Source organism: Apodemus sylvaticus, chromosome 18 (assembly GCF_947179515.1).
Source record: "Apodemus sylvaticus chromosome 18, mApoSyl1.1, whole genome shotgun sequence".
Classification (NCBI taxonomy): Eukaryota; Metazoa; Chordata; class Mammalia; order Rodentia; family Muridae; genus Apodemus; species Apodemus sylvaticus.
The window spans coordinates 61632064-61658156 of NC_067489.1; the positions used below are offsets into that span (position 1 = coordinate 61632064).

At 36.2% G+C, this 26093-nt stretch overlaps 1 protein-coding gene across 1 annotated transcript in view; it reads right to left on the reverse strand.

Moving 5' to 3' along the window:
* Tll1 (tolloid like 1) overlaps positions 1-26093 on the reverse strand; it is a 198884-nt gene that overhangs the window by 35095 nt on the left and 137696 nt on the right. Inside the window, exons 12-16 of the mRNA XM_052162659.1 lie at positions 24669-24814; positions 9651-9846; positions 8047-8172; positions 7634-7794; positions 4683-4863 (exon numbers count right to left, since the gene is read on the reverse strand). Of these exons, the coding sequence (XP_052018619.1) occupies positions 4683-4863; positions 7634-7794; positions 8047-8172; positions 9651-9846; positions 24669-24814 (810 nt within the window). The remainder of the gene's footprint in view (positions 1-4682; positions 4864-7633; positions 7795-8046; positions 8173-9650; positions 9847-24668; positions 24815-26093) is intronic.

A 26093-nucleotide genomic window follows, 5' to 3' on the forward strand; every position in this document is an offset into this window, starting at 1 on the left:
TTGGTAAGGTTGGGCAGAGGAGTGAGTATATTGAGTATATATAACTCAATATAGAATTAGTATATATAACTAACACTAAGCAACTTTGAAAAGGACATATAGAAACATACTAGTGTAGAAGACTTCTAAAATATGTACATACATACACATAAAGAGTTCAACTGGAGTTACCCTATAACATGTTCTTCTCTAGACACACTTAGGTCATCAAACATGGCGTCTGTTAACTTATAATTCCTTCTCATTAACTTCTTATAAGTAACTAGAATTGATACTTGAAAATGTATTAATTTCTCCATGTTAAAGTAGCAGAAATGACAGATATTAGTTTCTCTGTAAATTTTTGAAAACACTTTTTATCCTTCCCCTTAAACATAAAAGCCCATATTTAAAAGCTATTGACTAAAAAAAATTGGAATATCTGTGATTATTTTATTAGGTATATCAGAAATAATACCACAAATATATATCATTTTGCTGAATAGGTTAAATTTGAATAAATTAGTTTCTCTTTATACCTGATGGCTCACTTCTTGAAAAAAAAACTAAATTTTTAAATAGCTTTTCTTTCTGAATAATATAGAATAAGTAGTAACATTTATTTTATTAATAAATATTAAATTTTCCCATAATTGTTATTGTTAAGCATGCAGAAATGACAACAAATATTATATTCTTGATTAGAATTTAACCATAAAAAACAACTTTTGAGATTTAAGAATAAAATTTTCTAAGACTTGATAAAAATAACTATTAACAAATATATTAGAGTAGCATGCATATTCAGTTGCATATTTGGAGATAATTCAAAATTAATTTGAATACATTTTATCTTATATATGTATCTAACTAGAATCTAAATAAATTGCATTAGGTATATCAGAATGCTTTTTAGATTTCGATATCCTTGGAGTTATGGGGAAATATGTGATGCGAGAGCTTTTCCTCTGACAGTTTGTTTATATCTAATTCAGAGAAAGGTTCCTTAAGGAAAGTGTACAACATCCGAATTCAGCACATTTGTACAACAACAAAGTCACTTGGGGGCATTTACATATGGTACTTACTCTTGTTTGCATGCAACTTGCCTTAGCTACACACACACAATATGAAGAGGTTTATATCCAGACCTCTGCTAATAAATATAATATAATTTTTGAATCATAAATTCTTTAAATAACTTTATTATACAAAAGACTATATAGTGTACACTTGCTTCGTATATTTATTATATTCTACTATTATGCAATTATCTTCATAACGCTATTTTGAAATGCTTCTTTGAAGTTTTGAGATAGTTCATGCAGCTCTCCCAATACTGGCAGTTCTGAGTCAGAGCATTTTTAATCATTTGATTCCTATGGTCAAATTTTTTCTACAGAATTTGTAAAAATACTTCTAGGACGATGCTGTAGCAAACCCCTGAGTAATGCATTTCCAAAGGAAAAAAACTATTAATTTTTAGAATGTACAGTATGTCTGTGTTTGTCTTACTCATTTTTAATAAATAAAGTCATACTGAATTACTTCTTAATTCACCATTATGTACTACTATGGATACTATTATGTTCAAAGCACTATGAGAAATCTAGAGTGGTTTATTTTTTTTTTAAGGCAAATACACAGCTATGAAGATGGAAAAGCTCCTGTAGTTTAGAATTTGGAAAGATCATCATTAGTGCACCATTCAGCCTAATCCTCATCTCCTGTCTTCCCTTACTTTACTCTGAATAACAACTTACATCAAATACAATTCCACCTTCCTTTCCTGCACCAAACATACCACTTAGCTAACAGAAAGAGCCAGAACCTTAGGTGTAAAGTAGATCTAATTATGCATCCAATCCAAAATATTTTTAAGCTTGAATCTGACAGATTTCTAAGAACTTTCCATAATCCCCAATAAGAACACTAGAACTGTTCTTCTAACAGTTACTGTGGACTTTACCCAGTAGCAACCTATTAAAAACAAAGGGTGCCCTTTTCCCTCATGTCCTAAGGAAGCTTAGTGTAACAGGTTACCAACACCAGTTGCCAAGGTTATGGTTGGCTCTTATGTGGTTAAGAACATGGTCGGCAGTCCAAGATAAACCAAGGACTAGATAATACACTGTGACAGGGAGCAATGCACTTAACTCTTCAGATGTCTCAGCTCACAGATGAGAACATACAAATAAATAGGAAGCAGAGTTAGGGCTTTCGTTCCTTTTTGATTTCTTTCTTTCTTCTTTTTTTTTTTCTTTTATGAGGGGAAGGGTTTATTTGGCTTATATTTCTAGATCACTAATCCATCATTGGAAGAAGTCAGGAGAGAAACTCAAACAGGGATGATATCTGAAGAAACAAGTTGGGTCAGAGGCCATGGAGGTACGCTACTTATGGGCTTGCTTCCCATGGCCAACTCAGCCTGCTGCTGTCCCTCATTGATCACTAATTGAAAAAATGCTTTACAGCTAGATCTCATAGAAGCATTTCCTCAACTAAAGCTTCTTTCTCTATTATGACTATCTTGTGTAAAGTTGGCACACAAAACTAACCAATACAACAGACTCCTTGTCAACTTGACACATGAACACATTGTTATTAATCTTCAACCCTTCCTTTCTTATATTAAAACCTTATATTACCTACCTTATATTAAAACCTTAATAACACTAAGACCTTACATTAAAAACATAAATAACTTCAAAAGCCCTACCATCTTTACAAATTCTAACACATTAATACCCTTTATAATATCCAAATCTCTTTTAAAATCAAGTCTTTTAAAACTTAGTCTCTTAACTGTGAGCACCAATAAAATACTTTCTTAGTGCAAGTGGGAAAAGCCATGGCACAGTCATAATCAAGTCAAAGCTAAACCAGACACCAAGATTTAATGTCTGGGATGCATTTACAATCTTCTGGACTCCTCCACTGAGCATGGGTCAAAATCACTCTACATAATAATCTTGTATAAAGTTTTTCAAAATTAACTAAAGCTATATAATTTATATAAACAACATTGTTTCCATTCAAGGATTGACATAAATACTAATTTTAGAGTTGTTACATGAACATAGTTATATCAGAGAACTTGCATTATAGCAAATTACTGACTTTGTGTGCTGCCAAGTGATATGACTACTTCACAAAGCTCCCAGAGCACACATGCTTGGATATACTAGATCTCCAGCTGTGTGCCTTCTAACATCCATGTCATAAGAGTGAAACAAAGTTATTTTATATATCAATGCTACTGTTCACAGATCATTGTCTGGCCAAAAGTAACAAAGTGAATTTTAAATTTATAGAATCTATAGAGTTAAGCATACTTTGGTGTCAGGATTTGGTTAGTAAACATGTTAACAATTTTTTTCGATAAAAATGTACATTTAATGAAATGTAAAAGACCCCACATGTTTTAAATGGTTTACAAAAAGTCATTCATTTCATGAATTCAAGTTTTAAAATAAATATTTAGACAGCAATAAGGTAGGCAGTCTTATCTCCATACAACCGCTGGACCACTGAAAATTTTCAAGATACAGAATAGCTACAAAATAAATAAGTAGGTTCAAAAATGTCTTTCTTTTATTAAGAGTGGGGTATTAAAATTCCACTTTGAATAAAATAAATCCTAAATCAATGATTGAAAATAATTTTTAAAAGGCAATTAAATCTGAGAGAAAGGAAGACTGGAGAACAAGGGAGTGAGATGGGTTGGCATGGAACTCAGCGGAGCTTGTGAGCCATTAACTTCAGGTAAGCTGAACACTCAGGCAGACCCTGACAGTGCGAATCTCACTCATCTTCAGTGGAGGGAAGATAGCATAAATAGAATTTAAATTACCTCAATCTAAATCCCCTACCAAGAAAGCATAACTGGTATTAAGTTGTGTTAAATAGGTTGCTAGCTACACAGGCAGAAGAGAGTTCTATGGCAAGGTTTATTACAACCCATTTTTGAAGGTCAGAAAAATACTTTTGTGAGAAGTGAGTCTAAAATGGAGGGAATAAGATTTGCTCACGTTTATATATATTTTTATAAAAATTAAAGCTTTTTCTATATGAGCTTTTTATATAAAAATATACTTTTAATTACTTTTAAAGTATACTCACAGTCACAACCCATTAAATGTTAGGTAGTGTTATAGTTATATAAAATGTAAGTTAATTTACATTTCCATATCTCTATGGAAAGCTACAAAAATTATATGAATGTAATTTATAAAAATTATATTTTTATACTTACCACAATGATTTCTGTAGAAACTAGACAAAATATGACATTAATTTTAGCCTAATGTATTAAAGAAATGTATAAAACAGGAAAACAAATTTAGTGCTCAAATGAGATCACATTTTCTGAGTCAATAAATGTTATTTGAAAAATATGCCAATTTGGGAAAGTCTGGTGTCATTATTACCATACACGTAATGAATAGTGAGAATGTGAAACTGTTTTAGTACTCATACTTCCTCTGCTATATTTAAATTTTATATATGAGCTATTATCCAAGGACAGCATTTCATTGGGGCCTATAAGATTTATATACCAACAGTGGCATAAATTGAGCTGCCAAACCTAGGTCAGTCATTCCACATGCTTCCTGCTTACAAAAGAAGAAGTGAAAGCAGTTAAAAGTAGTATGCACTGAAAGCCAGAAAGTCCGGCACACACATCATGTTCACACTTATACCTGAGAAAAAATGTGCTTTGAAGCCCTTCTTGGATACAGTGTTGTCCGACTTGAACTCAATCCTCATGTTGTTGAAATGAGAAGTGATCACATCAGGTACGTCAGCACCACAGAACTTGCCGTGCAGCTTAGACTCAGAGGAGAGGCCACTCCAGATCTCCACGTAATCATATTTGCAAACCTGGACAAACATGGTTACCATGGTCACCAATGAGAGGGAACAACATGGCTGACATTGATGTTGGAGAAACCTGACATGGTTTTAGCTCATTAGTCCCTATGTAGAACGACAGACAGGGATTAACTCAGAGAAACAACATCCAACAGGAATCCACTGTGGGGCAGAAGGCATGGATGGCTCACAGAGTTTACTGTGAAAAAACTCGTGGAGTGACACGCATGCGCTTTGGAGTGACACGCATGCGCTTTGGTCAATTTGCTTGTAGGATTCACAGCATGTGTCTTTTACAAAAATACCAAAGTCTGAGAAGAATTAAGATGAGCATTGGTCCAAAGGCTAGCTTTTCTGGCAGAAGATAATCTGACCGATTATTCCATTGACTTTCCTTTTAAATTATGGAGTGAACGAAGAAAGCACTTGTCACATCTTACCTGACATCCACGGTGAATGCAAAAGGCTGCTTGCCCCATTTTTCCTGAAATGACAACTATCAACTGAAGTTTTCGTCCTCATTTTGGGAATGAACACAAACATTTTTCTCTGTTAAGATTTTTTTATATATTATGGACCAAGGCATACTGATCTCATAGGCTTGTGGTTCAGTAACAGTCCAGAGTGGGGTTTAAACCAGTGTTGTGCCCTGGAAACATGACATCCTGCCCCAAGCAGGACCAATCATAAGTCCAAGGTGAAGATACTTGGTGTGTAGTAATAAGTCCCTGAATTTAAAGCTAACTAGAAGGCTCATGTTCATTCGTTTCCTACAGAGTTAGGTACTATAGGTTATTCCATAGGACCTCTACAGGATTGTAAACAAATGCTAATTCTCTTAGTGCAATAAGCCATGGATTTTCAACAAAATGAAGTAAGCTTATCTGATTTATTTACCTAGCATCATGGAAATGCAAGGACTCAGCAGAATGCCAAGTATTCTTAAGCAATTTTACGGCCTGTAACAGATGTTTCCACAGCTCACTTTTCCCAAGCTCGAACACAGAGTATTCTGCAGAATTCATCGTGCATGAAAAACTTTATTATATAAACGTGTAATTAGCAAGGTTTAACAATGCATACAACTGAACCCTGGGGCATGATCAGTACTTCCAAGTATGTCAACGCCAACAACTGGGAGTTTTTTGGGATATTAATTAGGTGCTAAATAAACAAACTACTACTGGGAAAGAGTGAAGTAATTTTTTCTAAATACTTTGTTAATCTGCAATATTTGTTAAGAGAGAATCCCATTCTAAACAAATGTTTCAGACACTGAGTATATTTGCTACTGACTTTCCTAGGGGACATTAGCACAGGGAATAAATCAAGGAAGTTTTGACTTATTCTTGTATTTTATAAGTCAATGTTTTGCTTAGGCCTAAAGTGAGCAGTTAAGTTATTAAGCTACGAAATACACACAATGTTGAAATGGCTTTGCACACAGAAACACCATTATAAGTTTAAGAATTCTGGCATATGCTGAGGAGTTTACAGCCAGCTCTTCTGTGAATGGTGGCCGTTACAAAGAGAATAGGCTTTCTAGAACACAAAGCTGCATTTGTATGAACCCACCTCTGCTCCCTCCTCCTGCACATAGTTCCTTTCTTTCTCACACCATGTGTCAATTCAAGATGTCTCTTGTGACAACCAATAGCTGCAGCGATAATTGTGATAGTAGAGCTAACTCAACACTCAGTTAATGTCAGCCCACAGGCTGGGAAGGAAAGCTCATTTCTGAAAAGTTCACAGCATGTAAAAGCTTTTTCTAAATGTCTTAGGAAAAAATACGTCTCTTCATTTCAATGTTCACCCTGATTTGAGGTAATTGGTAATGAAAAGTTATATTCCACGTGAATTAAATATGTTTAAAGGATGAATTGATTCCCATCTTTTTTTATACATAACAGTGGAAAATAATCTAAATCAACATATTGATGTCATGCATGTGCATGTATGCATGTGCATGTGTGTGTGTGTGTGTGTGTGTGTGTGTTGTTTATATCTTCATGTGATTGTATCTGTAGGTGTCCATGCACATGTGTAGGTCAAATGTCAACTTTGGATCTCATTTTTCATGAACTTCCCACTTCTAGGTTTCTGTTTAGGGTTTCTCATGTAACCTGAGAGTCACTGAATTGCCTAGACTGAACACCCAAGAAGACCTGTAGATCTTCCTATCTGTCTTGGCCTCCCCAGTGCTGGGACCCTGAGCACTGGTGACCATGTCTAGCTTTCTTTGTAGGTGCTGGGTACAGATTTCAGGTCACATGGTTGTAGGACAGGCACTTTACCAAATCACCTTTCTAATTATCCCTGCCAAGTAATTTTTGTGATGCTACATTTCCCCTCCCCCGTCCCCTCCCCCTCTCCCTCTTTGCCTCTTCCTTTCCCTTTCCCCTCCTGTTCCCTTCCCCTCCCCCTCTCCTCCCTTTCCCCTCCCTTTTCCCCACCTGTTTCCAACAGGCCTCTTCCCCTCTTTCTCTCTTTTTCTTTCCTCTATCTTTCTGTTCTTCTGTGTCCCCCTTTCTCTGCCTCTAACAGCTCCCCCAGGTCCCCTTGTATCATGGCTTGATTGTTCATGGGACACTTTGGCAGGGACCGCTGAGGCATTCACCACAATCTAAAAGATCAGTAAGTAGTTGCAGAAAGAAGCAGTGGGGTATGAAAAGGATATTTATATAAACACATCATGTTCTCCTCTTTCTTTTAAGCTTGCCAGATTGCCTTGAGGGGTTCTCAAACCATGATAAAGATGTTGTGGATATTGGTCACTTACTTCATTGCCTTCCAATTCAAAAAACTCAAACTTCACAGAGATTCTGTACTGGCTTGGTGCGATCACTTGCCATACACAGTTTTTGTTCGGAGGGTACTCTTTGGGCCAGCCGGGGGTGGTTATGGTGCCGTTGAGCTTTGTAAGAAGTCCTCCGCAAGCAGCTAGAAGAGAAGAGGGAAGAGGGCTTCTTAATGGAGGTGCCCCTCTCAACACCTCCCCTTCACCAGGCACCATCTCTGCATTTAATGTGAACCGTGTTTCATAACCAAAGGTCAAAGGATGGAAGTCAATTGTCAGAGAGCAGGTGAAGTTTCATGTCAGGTGCTATGAGAGAGATGGAGGGAGAGGGGAGAGAGAAGGGAGGGAGGGAGAGAGAGAGAAAGAGAGAGAGAGAAAGAGAGAGAGAATCTCACCTTCACAGCTTCTTCTGTCTGGCCCCAGTTCATAGCCAGGCTCACAGGCACACTGGTAGCTGCCTAGTGTGTTAAGACACCTCTGCTCACAGCCTCCTCGGTCAGGTTTAGCACACTCATCTTCTTCTATAAAATCAAGAAAGATACAATACAACTGGAGTTGACTGAAATAGGGACTGAAATATGTTTCTTGGCTCTGAATAAAGCAGACAATTCATTTCTCAACAAAGGTCCTAATCCTCAGCGGTGTGACTTATAGGAAAGCATGGTATGACAACCTAAGACACAGAACAGGAGACCAGAAATGAAACTGCTGTGGGGACAACTGAGGGTCATCTTATCTCACACACAGAACATTTTGTTTCTGAACTTAAGGGCAAATGGAGATTATTAAATCACAGAGAGGTTTTGGGATTAAGTTGAAAAAGCACAGCAACGCTTAATGATTTCATAGCAAAATTTGTTAAATACATCTCAGAGCATCCTTTTAGAAGCTGGAGGCACACAGCTGAGTGGCAGAACCTATGATTCGCATATGAGAATATAAGATTTGCATATGAAAAACCTGGATTTAATTTCCATCATGTGCACACACAAATGCACAAATACCACATTCACACAATCACATACCACACAAATGATTTAAAGAAATGTTTTCATCAAAATGTAAGTTGTAGTGATTATAAATTTTAAAAAATGAAATTTAGTGGTTTTCTAGAACTTTTCTTGCTTCAATGTTTATAAATATAAATATTCAGACTAAGAACATATACTTACATAAATATAATGTGTTGTTTAATGTATAAACTATACCATATATAAAATATTTTATAAAATAATAAATATAATATATATTGATACATAATATATAAAATATATCAATTTTATTATATAATGAATGAATATTAATACAAAATAAACTTCAGCCCAATTATTTTCAGATGCAGATATAATATGCATTATTTTTAAATGTACACATTTAAAAAATGTATACATTGTACCCATAATTTTATTCTTCATAAATAAATATGGATTATATAAATACAAACACTTTATGGAAACATGCATCAGAAGAATATTAAGCACTTTAACAGCTAAACACACAATTTCAAGAAATAGTTTTTACCATTGTGACCTGTGACATATCAAAAAAACCTTAGCATGTCAATATCTATTTTAATGAATTTATATAACTGAAATGATAACTTTATGTTCCTTTCAATTTATATAACAAATTCCTGAGCAACTCTTGTTGAAAATGAATTGTGCTATTTAAATAATGAAAACATTTAGATATCTGTTGGTGAATTTGGCATACATCAATTAATCCTATAAAAGTCCATGCAGAGGGAAGTGAATTTGTTCTTCCTATTTTCTTTCAAACATGATAGGCTTCAAATAAGTGCCTTTAAATTTCCTACATATAAGTTTGATGTAACTTTTGTAATAATATAGGTTTTATTTTTCCTAGTAATACACACTAGTTGTAGAATGTGAGGACATACTTTAACTTTCTGTGCTCTCCCATTCAATTCTGCAAAGATTCAAAAGCTTAATGCACTGAACTCCCCCCACCCCCAAAAAACTAAGCTGTCACAGATTACCTTTAAAAAAGTTAGCAGCAAACCCTGCCTTGTTCACAGTCCCATCAGAGACAAATTTCATCCACAGGGTATTAGAAGTAGATCTTATATCTTCAGGTTTGTCATAGCCACAGAACCGCCCTATCAAAGGACTGTTCTCACTGGCTCCATCTCGAACTTCTAGATGGTCATAGGCACAGCTGTCATGTCTTTCAATCTACAATGGGAAATTGGAAAAGTAATTTGTCTCATTAATAGATATTAATAAAACAAGTAGAATGGGAAGGTTATCCTCAGTATTCTTAGTGGCATAGCACTAAGGAATTAATATGAAAATGATCCCCAAAAGGAAAACATGTGACTAAAAGTGAGCTCACAGATACACTGTACACATGGGAACTCTTACTCTTCTTTAGAAATCCTAGAAACAGTATATCAACCTAAGTCTGAGTGAAAAAAGGGAAATACATTTGTTGATTGATTGATTGATTAATTGATTGATTATGATTGATTGATTGATTGGTAGAATCTCATTGTATCGTCCAGGTTATCTTGCAACTAGTTACATGTTCCACACTGGTCTCAAACTCAGCACCCCATTGTTTTACATTAAAGGTCATGTACATTAAAATTTATCAATGTCCAATACAAATAATCTTAATGATAGGTTAAACATTGTTTTCAAAATCAGTACTAGTCAGGATTAAACCAACAGAGGCACTGTTGATAATTTAAAAATAATTATCTCTGTGCTTAAGAAAAGATAATTGATTGTATCCTACTCGTTATGTTTTTTTTTTAACTTTTAGCAGAAATCACTTCAATTTTTTTATAGGAAATTCACTGTTCACTTAGTTACATTTAGAAATTTGAATAGTTATATGTACAAAAGTATATTTTCAGAGAAAATTTCATAAAAACACTGACTTCATAATTTATATTTTCCCCAGTACCTATTTAAGCTCTGACATAATTTATATACCACATAATATGTATCTACTACTGATGAATAATCAAATAAAAATGCAAATTCATTCACACATAATAAACATTTGCAGTTACACAGCACATGGCATGTTCCTCATGCCCGTGAGTCTGTGATGTTCAGCAATGCTTCTCCGCCTCTCTGCACCAGTCTCAGAGACATGACCAGTGAATGCAATGCTGGCATTTACATACTTTTCCAGGATTAATCTGAGTGTGAAGCTTGTGCAATGAATCTCCCCCACTGACCCTAATTACAACTCTATTTCATCAACTTGGGGGTGACAAAATCGAGCATAAGTGAAAACCTGATTAATTCATATCATGCATTCAGTATTTTTAGCTATGTTACATTACTTTATCAACTAGTATGTAGGATGAATCTAAATATTGCTAAGGAAGTTAAAAAAAATTCAACTCCAAATGGATCAAGGACCTCCACATAAAGCCAGACACTCTGAAGCTAATAGAAAAGAAACTGTGGAAGACCCTTGAGGACATCAGTACAGGGGGTAAGTTCCTGAACAGAACACCAATAGCATATGCTCTAAGATCAAGAATTGACAAATGGGACCTCATTAAATTACGAAGTTTCTGTAAGGCAAACGACACCATCAAAAGGGCAAATCGGCAACCAACAAATTGGGAAAAGATCTTCACCAACCCCACATCAGATAGAGGGCTAATATGCAATATATACAAAGAACTCAAGAAGTTAGACTCCAGAAAACCAAATAACCCTATTAAAAATGGGGTACAGAGCTAAACAAAGAATTTTCACATGAAGAACTTCAGATGGCTGAGAAGCATCTTAAAAAATGCTCAACTTCCTTAGTCATTAGGGAAATGCAAATCAAAACAACCCTGAGATTTCACCTTACACCAGTCAGAATGGCAAAGACTAAAAATTCAGGAGACAGCAGGTGTTGGCGAGGATGTGGAGAAAGAGGAACACTCCTCCACTGCTGGTGGGGTTGCAAATTGGTACAACCACTCTGAAAATCAGTCTGGCAGTTCCTCAGAAAACTGGACACATCACTTCCAGAGGATCCTTCTATACCACTCCTGGGCATATACCCAGAGGATTCCCCAAAATGTAATAAGGATACGTGTTCAACTATGTTCATAGCAGCCCTATTTATAATAGCCAGAAGCTGGAAAGAACCCAGGTATCCCTCAAAAGAAGAATGGATGCAAAAAATGTGGTATATATACACAATGGAGTACTATTCATCCATTAGAAACAATGAATTCATGAAATTCTTAGACAAATGGATGGAGTTGGAGAACATCATACTAAGTGAGGTAACCCAGTCTCAAAAGATCAATCATGGTATGCACTCACTAATAAGTGGATATTAGCCTAGAAAATTGGAATACCCAAGACATAATCCACACATCAAATGATGTCCAAGAAGAACGGAGGAGTGGCCCCTGGTTCTGTAAAGACTCTGGTTCCCAGAACAGGGAAGTGGGAAGGGCTGGATGGGAGAACAGGGAGAGGGAAGGGGGTTTATGTGACTTCAGGGAGTGGGGAGCCTGAAAAGGGGAAATCATTTGAAATGTAAATAAAATATATCGAATAAAAAAAAGATAAAAACAAATTATTAAGGAGATGGAGAGATGCCTCGGTGGTTAAAAGCACTTGCTGCTCCTGCAAAGAACCGTGGTTCAGATCCCAGCATCCACACAGCAGCTCCCAGCATCCACACAGCAGCTTCCAGCTGCTTGTGACTCCCACATCATGGCTTCCAACTCCTTTTTGCAATGACCAGAGGCTCCTGCAACTGTGTGCTGAACACACACTCACAGCCTCACATAAATACACATAAATTCAAAGGAATAAATATCTAATCAAGTCCAAATATGTTAAGCCAATAGCCATAAGTTCCATGAAAAAGATAAGAAAGGCAAAGATAAATAAAGGCAAAAATAAATCGAAAGAGATTTATTTTCAAGATAAAGCATAGATAGTTGAAGAGCTGGGTGCTAGATGCAATACCACGCACACTTGACAGAAGAGGAATGTGTTTTGATAATAGCATTGCTGATTGATTACAGACTTAAAGGTCTCCAGAGCATAAAATCCCTATGAATCTGGCAGGTTTATTATAATGTAAACATATCTAATATCCATAGAGACCATGGTGAAAGCAAAAGTGAACACTGAACATGTTTCTCAAAAGCTGATATTTAACCGGCCCTTGAAGGAGAGAAAATCCGCAAAGAAGAGGGAACAAATTCAGAGCCTTGGAGGGGCTCAGCGCTGCTTTGAAACTTAGGAGATTGGTGCTTTCAACAGTTTCCTCGAGGCAACCAAGGACAAGGTGAATGGTTTCTATTTAGTGAGAACTAAAGTAAATCGCACTGAAGTCCAACCCCACCACTCTTTCAGTAGTTTCCCGGCTCAGAGGCAGAGAACAAGGAACCTACTCAAGTCCAATCAGCTGCACAATTCCCTGCTCTGCTATATTTGTGTTCATACAGACACAAACACACACAGATACATATATATGCATATATGCACATATATATTAGATATACACAAATACATAAACATATATTTATAATTGCATGTCCATGTTCAATGCTAAATGACTGATAATAGTGGAAAGATGTAAATAACATTTATTGAATAGACAAAGAAAATCTAACCTGCAAATAGAATGAAACATTATTTGTTGTTATGGATGAAACTCGAAGACTGTGGTGAGTGAAGTAAGCTAAAAATAATTCTGAATCTATCTACTTACATGTGATACTAGACTTTTCCAATTTATAGACACTGTAAAAATTGGTGTTTACAGAGACTGGAGGTGAAAGGAAAGGGAAGTCGTCATTTACTGGGATCACAATTTTAGTTTGCAAGACAAAATGAGGTTTACTAGATGCCCCAACAAAGGGAAATCGAGGGGGGGAGGTGGTAGTTGGTCGGTCGGGTAGAGGGGCATATATGAGGAGGTGGAGGTAGGGGGTGGGAGGAGGGGTTAAGGGTCTTTGGGAAGGGGGGAAATTGGGAAAGGTTTTAGCATTGGAAATGTAACTGAAGATATTATTCAATAAATAAAATTTTTAAAAAATAGGCCCCAAAACGCTGTGACAATTTCTTTTTCAATTTTCCTTACTTGTATTTTTGAGATTATAATTTAATTATAAGATTTGTTCCTTCCCCTTTCTCCAAAGCCTTACATCTATTCCTCCTAGCTTTCCTTCAAAGTTATTGCCTCTCCCACCGGTTTGTCATGGTGAAGCACCTCACTAGTCACAGCACTCAGGAGGCAGAGGCAGAGGCTGGATGTAGATGTGGGAGTGGAGGCAGGGTTGGGGGCGGGGGGTGGGGGCAGGGGCAGGGAGATCTCTTGAGTTTGAGGCCAGCCTGATCTAGAAAGTGAGTTCCAGGACAGACAAAGCTACATAAAAAATCCTCTCTCAAAACAAATGCAATGCCAACAGTGAAATTCATGGCCCTATCTTCTTTTTCTAATTGTTATTACATGCATATAAGTATGTATATCTATCTACATATATATATATATATACATATATATTCATAAATATAAAATGTTCAGTCTTATGATATTATCTGTCTGTATATCTTCAGGTCTGAATGTTTCATCCAAAAATGATTATAATGACAATTGTTATTATATATATAATGTTATAAATCAAGGTCTAAAGTATTAATTAAATGTAATATAATTAACACAATCAGATACTAGCATGGCAATCAAAATGATACAATATTATAGACAATAAAACAAATGACATATACACTTATTTTTGGGTTTGGGGCCTTTTCTTTTCTTTTGATAAAATTGGTAAAGAAACCTTGATTAACAATAAGCCAGTTCATGTTCTTAGTGGAACACTCCAAAACAGTAAGTCAATGACCAGCAGAAAACCATAAACTAATTAACATGCCTTCCTGTCCTGGGTTATTAGTACATTCACAGAGCACATTAATTTATTATAAGCTAATGAAACATATTTAAAGAGACAAAATAATTGCTTTCTGCCAAGCACAACAGCAAGGCAAAAGCTCACGCATAGCTATGAGTGCTGAAGCTTATTCCAAGGACAGCCAGGGCTGCTAAACAAATCTGGCTTATATGAGGGAGGCCTCATCCAACCAGGGTGTGCAGCAATGTTGACAAGCCCCTCAAACTTATCCCGCTTGAATTAATGCATGTGGGGATTTCACTGTAAACAAAACTAAGCACTGGGTTTATTTTACTTCTTTCTGCTTTATTGGCTTTTCTTTGAAGCTTTTCCTGTAAACATCTCCAGTCTCTAATTCTTTTCCTCTGTTTTAGTAGTACACGCCAAAAAAATCCTCTAATAAAACACTACTAGAAGATCCTTTACTGATAATGCTGCCGATGAAAGGAGTTTAAGTGTTACAAATTAATTCCATATTCACATACAAACTTTACTATGTTGGTGTTAAGAGGCAATATATTCAGTAGCGGAAGAAAACACTCCCAGTGTTGGCCTATTCAGGATACATGGTTTAAGGTCGTAGCCCACAGAGTAAGTGGCTGGTGGACAGCAAAACTGTTTCAGTTCTAAAAGCTGACAAGCTTATAGATAAGGTATTGCATATTCATTACTTGATGATGATGTTATTTTTAAAGGATACCTATTCAACTGTCTTCTTCTTCCTACATATCTTTCACAAGGGCCCTAAGACCATTCGTGACTCTCCACCTAATCAATTCTAGTTACTCCAAATATTAAAATCAACACAGTGGGTGGGGTCTCAAGCTATGTATTTTGAGAGTACAGGTTTATGGAACATAACCGGCAGAGTGGCCCTCTAATGTTTATTCATAAATAAAAAGCTATATGAAGTTCATTGATAAATGTATGCAGCAGCTCTTTTTGTATTTACATAATAAAGCAAGTAGCACTGTGAACAGTAAAACTGTGTCACACTAGCAGAAAAGTATAAATGATAGACAGTTAGTGTGTGCTTACAACAGATGTCAATCAAATGTGGAAAAATTTTATCTTAATGGCCCTTTATCTGAAGAAGAAAAGTCCTATAGAGAATAAAAATACAAAGTCAAAGCACATTTGAAAGAATGTAAAAAAGAAAAAAAAGAAGAGAGGTAAATACATTTAAAGCTGGATTTAGTAAAAAGCCAATTTGACAAGATCATTGTGAATAGCTCTTTTTATGAATAATTGTATTTAGTTTGCACTATTTTATTAACCATCTTTGACCCATCATCATCAGAGATATTGGTCTAGAGTTTTCTTTTTTGCTTGAGTTTTTACACCATTTTAATAATAGGTTTACATCTTCAAAGAAGCAGTTTAGAAGTGCTTCTTCTGTGTCTATTTTTTTGATACTTTTGGAAGTATTAATTATAGTTCCTTGCAAATTGGGAAGATTTCTCCTGTGGACTTAGGATTGTTTCAGTGCCCTTGTTTGTCTTAGGTTTGTTTCAGATGATAACATCTCTTAAGTTTAACCTTTGTGGTTTGGATGAATCTAGAAATTCATCCATTGATTTTCAGTTTTCTAGCTTAACAGAATATAGGTTTTTAAAGTATTCTCTTATAATGTCATGTGTTCCTTTAGTATGTGACAAAAGCTTCCTTGATCATCTCTGAGTCTCCAAGTGCTGGAAGCCTTAACTAGAGCAAAATAACAAGAGAAGGAAATTAAAGGGATACAAATAGGCAACAAGGAAGTCAGAGTATCCCTATGTGTAGATGCTACAATATTATACCTAAAGGATCCCAAATATAATATCAGAAAATTCAAAACTTCCAGCTAAGTAGCAGGATTCAAAATCAACTTACAAATTTCATTAGCCTTCATATACACCAATAACAAGCACACGAAGAAACAGCTCATGGACATAGTAACATTCACATTAGCCTCAAAATAATTAACCCAACCAAGAAAGAAGACAAATTCCATAATTAAAAAATTAATAAACCTCTGGAGAAAGAGATTGAAAAAAATTAGAAAATGGAAAGCCATCCCATGCTGGAAATCATTCTATGCTCACAACTGGAAGAACTAATATTGAGAAAGTGACCAAATTATTAAAAACAATTTACAGACTTGGTGCAAGTGCAATCAAAATCTCCATGATACTATTCACAAAAAATTGAAAAAGAATTCTAAAATTCATATGAGACCACAAAAGATCCAAGACAACCAAAGTAACCCAGAACAAAATACATAATGGCAAATGATTAGCATACCACATTTCAAGCTCCTTTCAGAACTATAATAATAATAATAAAAAAACATAGTACAGGCACAAATAGATGTACATCAGAGTAAAAAATAAAAACCCAAACGTGAACTCACATAACTATGGCCATGTGACATTTGACAAAGTTGCCCAAAACACAGCATGGGAAATAGAAACATCTACAAGTGGCTCTGGGAAAACTGAATATCCATGGGTAGAACCATCAAATTAGACTGCTGTCTACATCTGATAAAGGATTAATACCCAGAATATGCAAAGAACTCAAAAAAGCACACTAGAAAACAAATGATGCGGCAAAAAACAGGCTAAGTGTTTCAACATAATTCTCCAAAAAAAAAAGTTTAGATAAGAAATATCTTAATAATTATTCATTATTCATAGTATTTAGGTAAATACAAACTACAACTACTCTGAGATGTCATCTCCCTTAGTCAGATGGCTATGATCAAGAAAACCTCTGATAAGAAATGTGGGAGCAGGAGAGGGGAACTTTTATTCACTGCTGGTGGAACTGTGAATTGGGGTACCTACTGTGGAAATTAGAGAAAAATACTAAAACATAAATCTATGATATTACCCAGGTATCCCACTCCCCAACATAGACCCAAAATACTTATCACAGAACATAGATTACTCAGCCATGTATTTTATGGTCCAGTCACAAAAGCTAAAAGATTGAAACAACCCATCCTTAAACTGATAAAGGAATCATGAATCTGTGGTATGTATGTATACACAATGGAATTCTTTTTTTTTAAAGCATGCTCTTTCATTGAAAAAAGAAGTAAAAACATTTTATAATAAAATTGAAGATATACATGGAAAACATTTCTGATAAAATAGAAGAGATATATGGAAAAACACGTTAAAATTGACAATTTTCATGGGAAATTAAAGAGTAAAGTGATAGACATAAAAAAAATACTGCTAAATTAATTGAAAAGGGAAGTAGAACATTTTATGATAAAGATTTACATGGAAAATATTTCTGATAAAATTGTAGAAAAATGTAGAGAAACATGTTAAAATTGAAGATTATCATGGAAAATTTTATAGAGATATAATAATAATAGGAATAGAAGTGTTCCTAAGCTGATTGAAAGTGGAATTATAAATATTTTCTGATAAAGTTGAAGATTTACATGGAAAAGATTTCTGATAAAATTGAAGTTATATATAGAAAAACATCTTAAAATTGAAGATTATCATGGAAAATTATACAGATAAAATGGTAGGCATAAAATAATTCTAAGTTGATTGAAAGAGGAATTATAAACATTTTCAAATAAAATTGAAGATTTACATGGAAAATATTTCTGATAAAATTCAAAAAATATATAGAAAAACACATTATAATTCACTATTTCATGGAAAATTATACAGATAAAATGGTAGTCATTAAAAATCTTTCAAAGACATAGACTAACACAAATATTTTTCATGTAAATCTTCAATTTTATCAGAAAATGTTTGTAATTACTCTTTCAATTAATAATTTATTATTATTTTTATGTCTACCATTTTATCTGCATTTTTCATAATTTTCAAGTTTAATGTTTTTCTATATATTTCTTCTATTTTATCAGAAATGTTTTCCATGTAAATCTCTGATTTTATCACAAAATGTTTTTAATTCCACCTTCAATTAATTTAGAAAGGTTTTTTTTTTTTATGTCTACTATTTTATCTGTGTAATTTTCCACAACGGAATTCTATTCAGCTGTAAAGACAATGAAATATCTAGGTAAGCAGAAAAAAAAAATGTTATATTGAATGAACTCATCCAGGGCCAGAAAGACAACCATCAAAAGTTCCTTCTTATTTCCAGACCCAGTCTCAGGTCTTGAAATCTGATTATATGAGTTGCTCGGCCCTCAGAACAGGAAAGTAGGAGAAGAGGTGGAGGGGCAGGGAGCTGCTGAGGGGCAGGCAGTAGAACACAGGTGCTATGCATGGGGGTAGATGGGAGTAACAGGCGTTAACTGGGAAGCAGGAAGAAAGGTAAAAAAAGAAGTAAAAGGAGATAAGTGACACCAAGGGTGTTTGAAACAAAAAGAATAGGGAAATATTTATGAACTTACTTTAGATATATTACTGATATGTATGAGTGTGTGTTTGCATATGTGTGTGTGTGTTTGCATATGTGTGTGTGTGTGTGTGCTTATGTGCTTATTTAAGTGATGTTACACTGTATAGAGTGATTGTTGTTTCCCCAAGTCCATGGATTATCTGACATAAATCCATGAATGTTGGGAAAAAACTCCTTCATGTTGTTTTTTAGAGAAGTGCAAGAGTCTCTACAAACATCATAACATATTCCCATTGCCCTTGGTTGCCTTCCCCATAGGAGGTTGTGTGACCATATTACTGAAGGCAATACCCACTCCAGACTCAGGAGTTAAAAGAAATGAGCTGAGACTGAGCTGAAAGCCTCCTCCCAAGGATTGGCTTCATGGTGTCAGAATGTGCTATGCAAGCTTCTAAGGGAGAAAAATAATCAGTAGTTCTCCCTAACTGTGAAGACTACAGATATAACCATCAGGTCACCAACATATTCCCAATGGCACAATAGTAACATTTTTATCTCATGGTAACCAGAAGCTTTCTAAGGTTATTCACTCAATAGGAGAAAATTCGTGTCTGAAATTGCACAGCTAGCCAACTACCTGTTGACTGCAGAGGTCATGGTCTTGAGAGAACCTACAATTGTTACTTTCTTTAAACCTATACAATTTATAGCTATATTCCAAATATTTGTCCTTATACAGATAGGTAAGTGTACCTCTTAAACTTTATTAAAATTTCTTTTGCAAAAGGTAGAGACTATTATAGACGTTCACATGTGGTCAAAATGCAGAGAATTAGTGTCTGTGGAGTACTCAACACTCACTGATACTTCCTCAGTTCAACACCTCTACCTAAGTCTAGGAGAATGTTAGGGAAGAGGAAGCAGAAAGATTCTTTTGTTTTTTGTTTGTTTGTTTGCTTGTTTTCTTTTTTCTATATTCTATGTTTACATTCCAAATGCTTTTCCCTTTCTCGGTTCCCCCCTCCTCATAAGTTCCCTAAGCCCTCTTCCCTCCACCCATTCTCCTATCAAGCCCCTCCTACTTCTCTGTCCTGGTGCTCCCCTACAATGATGGAACGAGTCTTTTCAGGATCCTGGACCTCTCCTTCCTTCTTCTTGGGAGTCCTTTGATATGTGGATTGTGTCTTGGGTATTCAGAGTTTCTGAATTTCCAGAGTTTCCACTTACCAGTGACTGAATTCCATGAGTGATCTTCTGTAACTGTGTTACCTCACTTAGGATGATAATTTCCAGATCCAACCATTTGCCTAGGAATTATATGAATTCATTGTTTTTAATTGCTGAGTAGTATTCCACTGTGTAAATATACCACATTTTCTGTATCCATTCCTCCATTGAGGGACATCTGGGTTCTTTCCAGCTTCTGGCTATTATAAATAGGGCTGCTATGAACATAGTGGAGCATGCGTCCTTATTGCATGCAGGGAAATCCTCTGGGTATATGCCCAGGAGTGGTATGGCAGGATCCTCTGAAAGTGTTATGCCCAGATTTCTGAGGAACAGCCAGACTGATTTCCATAGTGGTTTTACCAATTTGCATTCCCACCAGCAATGAAGAAGTGTTCTTCTTTCTCCACATCCTCGCCAACACCTACTGTCTCCTGAGTTTTTAATCTTAGCCATTGTAACTGGTATAAGGTGAAATCTCAGGGTTGTTTTGATTTGCATTTCCCTAATGACTAGTGATGCTGATTATTTCTTAAGGTGCTTCTCAGCCATTCGAAGTTGTTCATGTGAAAATTCTTTGTTTAGCTCTATATCCCATTTTTTAATAGGGTTATTTGGCTCTCTGGCGTCTAGCTTCTTGAGTTCTTTGTATATATTGGATATTAGCCCTCTGTCGGATGTAGGTTGCTGAAGATCCTTTCCCAATTTGTTGGTTGCCATTTTGTCCACTTGACAGTGTCCTTTGCCTTACAGAAACTTTGTAATTTTATGAGGTCCCATTTGTCAATTCTTGATCTTAGAGCATAAGCTATTGATGTTCTATTCAGGAACTTTTCCCCTGTGGAAGGTTCCTGTGCCCATGTCCTCAAGGGTCTTCCCCAGTTTCTTTTCTATTAGTTTCAGTGTGTCTGGTCTAGTGTGGAGGTCCTTGATCCACTTGGAGTTGAGCTTAGTACAAGAAGACAAGGATGGATCAATTCGCATTTTTCTGCAAGCTGACCTCCAGTTGAGCCAGCATCATTTGTTGAAAAGGCTGTCTTTTTTTCCACTGGATGGCTTCAGCTCCTTTGTCAAAGATCAAGTGACCATAGGGGTGTGGATTCATTTTTGTGTCTTCAATCCTATTCCATTGATCTACCTGCCTGTCACTGTACCAATACCATGCAGTTTTTAACACTATTGCTCTGAAGTACAGCTTGAGGTCTGGTATACTAATTCCCCCGGAAGTTCTTTTACTGTTGAGAATAGTTTTAGCTATCCTGGTTTTTTTGTTATTCCAGATGAATTTGAGAATTGATCTTTCTAACTCTATGAAGAACTGAGTTGGGATTTTGATGGGGATTACATTGAATCTGTAGATTGCTTTTGGAAAGATTGCCAATTTAACTATATTAATCCTGCCAATCTGCAAGCATGGAAAATTTGTCCATTTTCTGAGGTCTTCCTTGATTTCCTTCCTCAGAGACCTGAAGTTCTTCTCATACAGATCTTTCACTTGTTTGCTTAGAGTCACACCAAGATACTTTATATTGTTTGTGGCTATTGTGAAGGGTGTCATTTCCCTAATTTCTTTCTCAGCCTGCTTATCCTTTGAGTATAGGAAGGCTACTGATTTGCTTGAGTTGATTTTATAACCAGCCACTTTGCTGAAGTTATCAGCTGTAGGAGTTCTCTGGTGGAGTTTTTTGGGTCGCTTAAGTATACTATCATATCATCTGCAAATAGGGATAGTTTGACTTCTTCCTTTCCAATTTGTATCCCTTTGACCTCCTTATGTTGTCTAATTGCTCTAGCTTGAACTTCAAGTACTATATTAAAAAGATATGGAGAGAGGGGGCAGCCTTGTCTAGTCTCTGATTTTTGTGGGATTGCTTCAAGTTTCTCTCCATTTAGTTTGATGTTGGCTACTGGTTTGCTATATATTGCTTTTACTATGTTTAGGTAGAACCAGAAGTCCAAGATGCCTGTGACTACAGAGTGTCCTTTAGGCATGAGAGGAAAAACGCACCTGTAGATTTGCAACAATATGATTGGCTAAACAAGACCACATTATGACATCACCAACATGGACAAGGGGGTGTTCCATGGAGTCCCACCCCTAAATGAAAAGCATGGTGGTTAACTGAGGCTAAGAGGAAGAGAATCAGTTTTCTCAAGAGATTAGCTCCCACATAGGTTGCCCAATCCCAGATAGTTATCCCTGGCCACATAGCCATAAATATAACCAATGCTAAAGATCTTCAGTAGATTGAGTATAAATGTATGCAAATATGTACATATATATGTATAATATACATACATATATGTGTAACAATAATAAATAAATCATAAATGAGGGAGGGAGAGGGAGAAATAGTGGAGTAGTTGGGTAAAGAAAAGGCATGATGTAGATATATTTGTGTATTAAGTCCTCAAAAATTAAATTGATAAAAATTGAAAATAAAAGATATATTCTTTATAATGTAAACATAATATTCAAGAAATTTCCTTTTCAAATTATTTTTATTTGATACATATGATTATTTCTTTGCATATATGCACCACAGTCATGCCTAGTGTCTATAGGAGTCAGAAATCTGGAGTTAGAGAAGGCTATAATCTACCATGTGGATTCTAGAAACCAAATATATTTTTCTCTCTAGCCCCACAGAAATATATGTCTAAACAAAAACAGATTCATATGAACAGATAATTAAATGAATTGAACCCTAGCTTTGAGTGCTGGCACCTGCCCTCAGCAGCTCATCTGGACAGTAGTGGCACGTGACTTTAATCCCAGGACGTGGGAGTGGGAGGCAGAGGCCGGCAGATTTCTGAGTTCAGGGTCATCCTGGTCTGCACAGTGAGTCCCAGAACAGCCAGGGCTATACAGAGAAACCTATCTCCAAAAACCAAGAATCAAATTCCAAAAAAAAAAAAAAATTAAAATCACAAACATCAAATGCAAATCGATTTTAAAACCAAGATTTCCCAAGAGAGAAAACACAAGCATCAAAGATGTATCACTGGAACCTGAAGGTGAAACCAGAGAGGTTCTAACTGCATAGATGTCATCTGATGCTGTTGCTATGGTGACAACAACATGACCACGGTCTTTGTTCTCAGAGCCAAGTATACATCACCAGTGACCGAATGGGAGTCTCTGCCTTTTGATGGCTGGGACACTGAGTCAGGTTTATTCTGGTCAGTTCAGAAATACTCCTCCGCTGTGACATCTGGATTCCCAGCTCTTACATGGACCCATCATTCCCAGTCATCTCATTTGTCTTTCCCCCATCACTGGGACCTCTTACTTTCTAGAAGTATGCTGCAGAGTCCTTAAAATCACTCCTCCATATCTTTACTTCTAATTGCTTCCTTTCTTGGTTTTTATTGTAGTACAGATGGAAGGAAAGAAGGGAGGGAGGGAGGAGGAAGGGAGGGAGAAAGGACAGAAGGAAAGCAGAAAAGTAGAGAGGAAGAGGGAAAGGGAGGGAGGAAATAGAGAAATGGAGGAAGGAAGGAAGAGAGGGAGGGAGGGAGGGAGAACGTATTAATCATCTTGATTAGTAGCCTCAAAGTCAAGTTTTGGTCCTTGGTATATTCTAATTCTTTACTTAACAATACAATAATGCCCCTGATCTCACCGGTAATTTTTTTCCATGTTTATGTATGTGTGTATGGTGAGTGTATGTATCTGTGTGTGTGTTCCCATGTGTGTTCCCATGTATATGGGCATTTGTGTGTGTGTGTGGCTATTTTTATGTAGATGCCAGAGGTTGGTACCACTCTGTTTTCCAACACTTATTTACTGGGGCACACTCTCTTGCTGAATTCAAAGCTTAGGGACTCAGATAGCCTAGTTAGCTGATTTCCCACTTAGGGTCTCAGATTGCCTAGTTAGCTGATTTCCCTCTTAGCGTCTCAGATAGCCTAGTTAGCTGATTTCCCTCTTAGACCCTACCTCTAGGAGTGCTGGCATCACAGGTGGCCTCCAGGCCTGCCTAGCTTTTATAGGAGTTCTGGGGAATCAGACCTCTGGTCTCAGGCAGGTGTTTTGTCCAATGAGCTTTCTCCCCAAAGCACTGACAAATAGTTTAGTTTTTGATGAATTTAAAAGCTTCTAAGAATGTTTAGAATATTATGTTTGATATAAACAAGTTTTGTAATCATATAAAAGCAAAAAAAAAATCTCTACCATAACATAAAAAGAAACCTCTAGAGTGGAAATAAAAGTTCTGTCATTTAATAGACCCTCCAAGCAGTCTTCTGACAGAGGCCTATGCATTTGCTTAAAAAAAAAAAAAGCTTCAAAAGCTATCGTCAACACATCAAACATTCTAATTCAAATAGCACAGTTAATGTAAACTCACTTTAATCTTCTTGCAAATGTCTGTAACAAGCGAAAAGGAGAAAAAAAAAACCCAACCTTTCTTGATGTTACATTTTATAGCCTACCCTCTGCTTCTTCTCTGATTAAAAGGCTGATTCTCTGCTTCTTCCCTGATTTAATGAGGAGGCCCTTAAATGCTGCTGTCATTTATAGAGAACATGCCACCATGAAATTTCCCTAAAAGACTTTACCTCAAAGGCCTGAAAGGTCAGTCCAACATGGTAGCCCTCGGACACCATTATTTTCCATACACACTCCTTCATTGGTCGGTAGTCATCGGGATAATTGGGAGACTGAATCTGCCCTTCATTTTTCCTTATCTCCCCTCCACAAATCGCTGAAGAAGGCAAAACAAACAAATAAGTCCTGACAGATCATTTCACCATATGTTTTTTCAGAGTACTCAAGGTTAGTTTCTATGAGATTGCAAAGACCATGCCATTAAAAAAAAAATGTGGGTTGGGCAATTGCAGTGCCACTGCGATTCTGGGATGAACACAGTCAATATAACTGTGTGCATAGAGAATGGACAGGCAAGGAGTATATAGTTTTAATTGCTGTGATGCTTTAACCAAAACTGAAATTGATTTTTGTTTTTACTTATCTTGTAAGGTCATTCTTTGCTGATTTTGTTCTGTGATTCCCTGTGACGATTTCTTTTTTCTTTCTTTTTTTTGATTCATAATTTTTTATTAGATATATTCTTTATTTAGATCTCAAATGATTTCCCCTTTCCTGGATTCCACCCTCCCTGAAAGTCCCATAATCCCTCTTCCCTCCCCCTGTTCCCAATCAACCCCCCTCCTGCTTCCCAGTCCTGGTATTCCCCTACACTGCTGCATTGAGCCTTTCCAGGATCAAGGGCCTTCCCTTCCTTCTAAAGAGCTCATTAGCAAAGGAGCTTGCTCTGGGCAAAAGCCTGCCTGTGCTTCTGACAGCATGGTATGCAGTAACCATGATTCTGCCCAGTCATGTGCTCCCCTGCCAGGAGGTGAATCTTTAAAACAAAATCTCCCATTTACTTAAAATTTTAAGGGAAGTAGGAATCTCCTGTCTTGGAACTTAAACTCCTCTATGGAGAAGGGATTTATCCACCCACAACCTACCCAGAAAGGCTGGTTTACAGCCAGAAAGCTGGATGCCAGCTCATTGTCTTTAAGAAATATAGAACAAAAGCATGTAATAAATTCTTTCTCACATGCTGACTCTCACATTTAGACAAAGAATGCCTCAGACTGTATACAATCACCCTCTGTACAGTTCTCTAGAATGGGGTATTTCACCACTACAGGGGTCAAACCAATTTTTTAAAGAAAATCAGCACAAAGAAAATTTCTAATTTTTCTTAGCATTTCACAGGATCATAAAATAAACATAAGAACATATTTGTTTGGTCTCTCCTGTTTTATTACTGTATCACTTACACTAGGAAACCTGTTCTTGCCATTTAAACTTATCGAGCATTTTTTTTTATTAAAATCATCCTGTCAATATCAACATGTTGGTTTATAAAAACTATGTACTGGCAAAATAAGCTTTCCATATTGTTTGAATGAAACCAAAGGAAACAGCGTTTCTGTTGAGATGCCGGGGATGAAGTGACCTCTTCAGTGTAA